A 6,830-nucleotide genomic window follows, 5' to 3' on the forward strand; every position below is an offset into this window, starting at 1 on the left:
GCTGCTGCTCCAGAGCGACGAGGTATAGAAATATCTCATCTGGGTGCTCGGTAATGTGCGCGCGGGTGTTTGTGTGTGTTGGGCTTGTATGAACGGAAGAACTCTGAGGGGAAGGAAGTCCAACTCTTCCATCAGGGGGGGTTCTGTTGACACAGCAGAATGTGGCTGAATCTGCACCAATTAGCTATTTTATATTTCTGCCAATTTATTTCTGCCACGAACCTGAGACTTTGCCAGTTGCAGCAACACCGAAGTCTTCATGTGGGCGAGTACCAGGCCTCAAGGGGCTGGTGCTGACCTCACTAGTGGCTCACAGCGGTTCAGAAAGACAGACGCCAACTCTCTACTGCTCTGCAGACACTTGCCCCCTGCTCGTGACGGGATTATTCTCCCAAGGGCTGTGGTTCTTGCAGCTCCCATCCCGTGGGCCGCCCCGAGATGAATTCGGCAAAGGCTCAGCATTTTCTGAGCTTGGGCATTTAAATTACAATTTTTAAAGAGAGGGAGCAAAAGGAGACTTCTGCAGAGCAAAGAAAATCAGAGGCGAATGGGTGTGGGGGAGAAGAGACGTTTCTCACAGAAACTCCCCATAGCTAGAATTATTTAAATCTGTTGACAAATGAGGCCAAGAAATGAGCCGAATCATGGTGAAACATCCTCAGAGCTTCCCAATGTTCCCAAAACTGTGGTTCAGAATAAACAGTGTCCTTCTGAAACTTAATTGGTAACCAGGAATCCAAACCCGAGCAGATTAAAAAGAAGAAAAGATGAAGGAAGGAAAGAGAGAAAGTGGGAATGGCTCAGAGAACGCTGAGCCTTTGCAGAATTCATGTCCGGTCGGCCCCTGGGGGGCGGGGAGCTGCAAGAACCACAGCCCTTGGGAGAATAATCCTGGCACAAGCAGGGGGTGAGTGTCTGCAGAGCAGCAGTGAGCTGGAGTCTGTCATTTTGAAATTCTGTGAGCCACCGGGGAGGTCAGCCCCAGCGCCGTAAGGCCTGGTACTCCCTGGCACGAAGGCTACAGGTTCGGGGGCCCAAGTTGGCAAAAATAGGGAATGAATGAACAAACAAACAAGTGAATGAATAAAACGCATTCCCTTCAAACTCCAACACAGTCCCTTCTACACTGCGGTGAGTATCCCAACAGACCAACTCTGCTTCCCGGTCTCACCCCGGGCCAGCTTCCCAGTGGGTCTGAACTGGGCACAGGTACATTCTGTGCCCACCTGCAAACTCTCCACATTCAGGACTGCAATGTATAAATTTCGGGGGGAGGACCCAATTCGGCCCATAACAGCCGGGCAGGGCAGTGCCAACTAAACACTCCTCGATGACACAAAAATGATTTGTTCGTGCAGTTGACAAATACTGACCGAGCACCCACGAATGCGAGGCGTGGTTCTAGGCGCTGAGGAGACAGGAGTGAACAGACAGGGGTCTCTGCTCTCACAAAGGCCACATTTGCAAGAACAAACGAGCAGAAGCCCACGGCTGATGGAGGATGGGGTGCCCAGGAGGATGGGGTGCACAGTGGGGTGACCTGTGACTTTAAGCCGGGGAGTCAGGTGCTCCCTCCATGAGAAAGTGTCTGTGGAGCATTCGGATGCTGCATAGACAAAAAAGATAAAGAGTTTATGAAACGCAGAGGAGGCCGTGCTTAATTCTACAGGACAGAGTGGGAGAGGGATGGCTAAAGGCTTCACAGGGGAGGTCACGTTCTTAGAAATAAAATGACCATGACCGCAATTAACTGAAGTTCTCCATACTTTATTGATGAATACTCACAATAGCCCTGTAAAGCAGTTGTTATTGGCCTCGATTTACTGAAGAAAGAACCCAAGCCAGGGAGAAGGGCCTTCCTTGCCCAAGGTCACACAGCTAGTGTGTGTCAGAGCTGGGATTTGAACTAAGTTTATCCCAGCTGAACCCGTGCTCATGGCACATCACACGGCCTCCGCTGCTTAAGCAGGCTCCAGAGGCGGGGCAGCATCCTGCCAGGTCGAGAGAAAGGTAGAGTGACTTTAATCAGAGGATCATAGGGCTCCCAGACAGAGGGGACGGCAAGAGCAAGTCACCGTCTGAGGAGTGACAAGGACTGAGGTTAAAGGGCAGGGCGTGGGGGCGAAGCTGCAGGAGGCTGAGTCAGGCTGCCAAGGGCCTTGAATGCCACGCCAAGGAGCTGGGATTTCATTCTGCCTGCAACAGAGCATCCGAGGCCTTTCGGGCAGGGTCACGGACGCGGCAGGGCCTCGGAGATGTTTCAGGGGTGAAATGGCAGGAAGAGAAGGCACCTCGATGAAGGGGAGAACCCCCAGAGCAAGCAGATGAACAATAATCTTAACTAGCTCCGAGTCGAACAGTCAGGGCCCAGGCCCCTAAGAGACACTCTTCTCTCCAGCTTCTAAGTGTGTCCGTTCAGTAGTTGTTGAGGGTTCTTCACTTGACACCTGGAACTTTCTCGCATTCAGTCTGGACTTCGTTCCCCACCGAGGTATGGCTGGAGCCAGGGCATTTAGACACTCAACATGGCCCCGCCCATCAGTTCCCCAGATTGGATTCTGTTAACATATCCTACCTCCCAATAAGCAAATTATTTCTGTAATCCCAAATTAGTGTTTGTTTAATGCAATCCCAGTCAAAACTCTATTTGATTTTACAGACGATTCTGATTTATGACACTTGATCTATGTGAATAGGTTATCAAAATAACCCAGAACTGTTTTGCAAAAGAAGAAGAAGAAGGAGGAACTCATGCTACCAGTTATTAAAACATGCTCTAATCTACAAAAGAAAATTTTTTTAGTGAGGCATAAGTGTAAACTCAATGGCTAGATAAGAAGCATGGAACAGACAACCCAGAAATGCCCTAGTATATATAAAATTTAACGTAGGACAAAGATGATTTCACAAATTACTGAGAAAGGATAAAACAATACGTGCTACTAAGATCATTGAGAACTTTCAAGAAAAATGGTTAGAGTTCTGTCTTATATCGTAACCTAAGGTCAATTCAATTCCAGATAAGTTAATGTAAAAAGTAAAGCTAAAACACTCTAAGAAAATACAAAATAATATGTCTCGGCCAATGAAAAAGGCCGCAAGAGGAGAAGATTAATAAATTTGCTACCCAAAAATTTCACATGTAAAACATGAAAAACTAAAAGGTAAATGAAAGACTGAGAAATTTCTGCAACCAATAAAGTACTGATATGTTTAATGTAGAGAGAACTCTCAAATTAATAAAACCACTGAGCAATCACAATATAAAAATGGCGTAAACAGAAAATCTACAAAGGAAGAATACAAATAGTAAGTCTTTGAAAAGTATTCAACCTTATTAGCAATCAAGAGAAAGCACAAATCACATGAAAAAGGTTTCATCCTATCTAATTGGCGAGATGTTCATGGTAGTAGTTTATGTAGGGTGAGCGGTAAGTCGGGCGCTCTCGATCCCTGCCTGGGGAAGGGCCAGTGGGTGTAAAAACTTGTCCATATGGGTCAAGAGAACTCAAAACGTTGCTGCTTTTTCACCCAGTGCTTCTATTTCTAAGCATTTATCCAAAGTTATCAGAAGTAAGGACTCAGGGTGCGTCAACTGCAGTTTTGTTGCAAAGAGCCAAAAATTGGAAATAAATGTCCAACAAAAGTTAAATGGCTAAATACATTACGTATGGTATATCTCTCCAATGTAGTATCATGCAGCCATTTTTTAATTTTGTTCCATGTTTATAGAAATGGGGGAACCTTTCAAGTGAGATGAAGAAACGACAGTATCAGGGGTGATTTTTTTCTCCTTTATATTTCAGTGCATTTTCTGGATTATCTATAGTGATTTTGCTTTCATGATAAGAAAATAAAGTTCATACCTACTTTCTAATGCTCGTATAAGTGCCACTCGCCAGCCCCAGGTAAGCATCTTGCTTCTGATGTGCCATCAATTAAGGCACCTGGAGAGCCCAGCCACAGCTCACCTGCAGCATTCCCTCCATCACCCACCCACCCACCCACCACCTCAGAACATCTCAGCACCATTGTTGCTTTTCTGTATCCGTTTGCCTCCAAATGAGAACAAGTGACCTGCATCCTCATTCGCTTGCTTTGGGCCAGTTCCCACTGCCCTTCCCTGAGGAAGAAGGAGAAGAATATGATCTTTCATCTTTACATCCACCCACTCGCAGGCCACTGGTGCTTTCCTGGGTGTTTGCTTAGGGTGCCAGTTGGGATAAGTGCAACTCAGAAATAAACGCTAGTTTCTTTTGCCTAGTGAAGAAACACTGACCCTGTCTTTGTTTTTGTCCTACAGATATGATGCAGCCTTCTGTGTTTAGCCATTGGAGCACTTACAATTTTCTGTGCTGAGATCATTCTGGAAACTTAAACACTAAACTTCAGCATCGAAGGGAAGCCAAAGCCATCGGAGGGGGAATAAAGCCAAAAGCCTTTCTCTGACCTTATTTCTTCCAAAAATTTCACCGCCCCTTCTCTACGTGCCCCCTCACCCCCTCCAAAAAAAATAATAGTAATAAGCCATCGCACACATAGACAGGCAGCATGGCGAGCAAACGGAAGTCTACAACCCCGTGCATGGTTCGGACATCGCAGGTCCTGGAACAGGATGTGCCCGAGGAAGGAGATAGGGCCAAAGAGAAAGGGACCGGCACGCCACAGCCTGAAATGGCCAAGGACAGTTGGGCAGCGGAACCTGAAAACTCTTCCAAAGAAAATGAAGTGATAGAGGTGAAATCATCGACGGGCGAGAACCCATCCAAAAAGCTCCAAGGCGGTTACGAGTGTAAATACTGCCCCTACTCCACTCAGAACCTGAACGAGTTCACGGAGCACGTGGACGTGCAGCACCCCAACGTGATTCTCAACCCCCTGTACGTGTGTGCCGAATGTAACTTCACAACCAAAAAGTATGACTCTTTGTCTGACCACAACTCCAAGTTCCATCCCGGAGAGACCAACTTCAAGCTGAAGTTAATCAAGCGCAATAATCAAACGGTCCTGGAGCAGTCCATTGAAGCCACCAACCACGTCGTGCCCATCACCACCAGCGGCCCTGGTGGCGGTGGCGGTGACAGTGACCCTGGGATCTCGGTGAGTAAAACTCCCATCATGAAGCCAGGGAAACCGAAAGCCGATGCCAAGAAGGTGCCCAAGAAGCCTGAGGAGGCCACGCCCGAGAACCACGTGGAAGGGACTGCCCGCCTGGTGACAGATGCGGCCGAGATCCTCTCCAGACTCGGAGGCGTGGAGCTGCTCCAGGAGCTGGGGCATGTCATGCCTTCCGTCCAGCTCCCACCAAATATCAACCTTGTCCCCAAGGTCCCCGTCCCACTGAATACTACCAAATACAACTCTGCCCTGGACACCAATGCCACCATGATCAATTCCTTCAACAAGTTCCCTTACCCGACTCAGGCTGAGCTGTCCTGGTTGACGGCTGCTTCCAAACACCCGGAAGAGCACATCAGGATCTGGTTTGCCACCCAGCGCTTAAAGCATGGCATCAGCTGGTCGCCGGAAGAAGTGGAGGAGGCCCGGAAGAAGATGTTTAATGGCACCATCCAGACAGTCCCCCCGACAATCACTGTGCTGCCCGCCCAGCTGGCCCCCACAAAGATGTCGCAGCCCATCCTCCAGACAGCTCTCCCGTGCCAGATCCTCGGCCAGACCAGCCTGGTCCTGACCCAGGTGACGAGCGGGTCGACCACTGTCTCTTGCTCCCCCATCACGCTTGCCATGGCCGGAGTGACCAACCACGGCCAGAAGAGACCTTTAGTAACTCCCCAAGCTGCCCCCGAGCCCAAGCGTCCACATGTCACTCAGGTGCCAGAACCCCCACCCAAGGTGGCCACCCCTTCGCTGACCCCGTCCAGTGACCGCAAGAAGACAAAGGAGCAGATAGCGCATCTCAAGGCGAGCTTTCTTCAGAGCCAGTTTCCCGACGATGCCGAGGTCTACCGACTCATCGAGGTGACCGGCCTTGCCAGGAGCGAGATCAAGAAGTGGTTCAGTGACCACCGGTATCGATGTCAAAGGGGCATCGTCCACATCACCAGCGAATCCCTCGCCAAAGACCAGTTGGCCATCGCCGCCTCCCGACACGGTCGCACGTACCACGCGTACCCAGACTTTGCCCCACAGAAGTTCAAAGAGAAAACACAAGGTCAGATTAAAATCCTGGAAGACAGCTTTCTGAAGAGCTCTTTTCCGACCCAAGCAGAACTGGATCGGCTAAGGGTGGAGACCAAGCTGAGCAGGAGGGAGATCGACTCCTGGTTCTCGGAGAGGCGGAAGCTTCGGGACAGCATGGAACAGGCCGTCTTGGATTCCATGGGGTCTGGCAAAAAAGGCCAAGACGTGGTGGCCCCCAACGGTGCTCTGTCTCGACTTGACCAGCTCTCTGGCGCCCAGCTAGTCAGTTCTCTGCCCAGCCCTTCACCAGCAATCACAAAAAGTCAAGAACAGGTTCATCTCCTGAGGAGCACGTTTGCAAGAACCCAGTGGCCTACGCCCCAAGAGTATGACCAGTTAGCAGCGAAGACCGGCCTGGTCCGAACTGAAATTGTGCGTTGGTTCAAGGAGAACAGATGCTTGCTAAAAACTGGGACCTTGAAGTGGATGGAGCAGTATCAGCAGCAGCACGTAGCGGAGGACCACGGCTACGACACCGTGTCGAGGAAAGCAGCTAAGGCCGTCGTCACCGAGAGCCCAAAGAACGGGAGTGGGGTGGGCCAGCAATATTACAAGGACCCCAAAAAGCTCTGTGAAGAGGACTTGGAGAAAGTGGTACCCAGGGTAAAAGCGGGAAGCGAGCAAGCAAA

The 6,830-nt window shown here is 49.7% G+C and overlaps 1 protein-coding gene across 1 annotated transcript in view; it reads left to right on the forward strand.

The window, feature by feature from the left end:
* Nucleotides 1-6,830, forward strand: part of ZHX2 (zinc fingers and homeoboxes 2) — a 64,733-nt gene that overhangs the window by 54,668 nt on the left and 3,235 nt on the right. Inside the window, exon 3 of the mRNA XM_023530987.1 lies at nt 4,304-6,825. Within this exon, the coding sequence (XP_023386755.1) occupies nt 4,552-6,825 (2,274 nt within the window). The 5' untranslated portion in view covers nt 4,304-4,551. The remainder of the gene's footprint in view (nt 1-4,303; nt 6,826-6,830) is intronic.

The sequence above is a fragment of the Pteropus vampyrus genome, unplaced genomic scaffold (assembly GCF_000151845.1).
Source record: "Pteropus vampyrus isolate Shadow unplaced genomic scaffold, Pvam_2.0 Scaffold59, whole genome shotgun sequence".
NCBI classification, from domain to species: domain Eukaryota; kingdom Metazoa; phylum Chordata; class Mammalia; order Chiroptera; family Pteropodidae; genus Pteropus; species Pteropus vampyrus.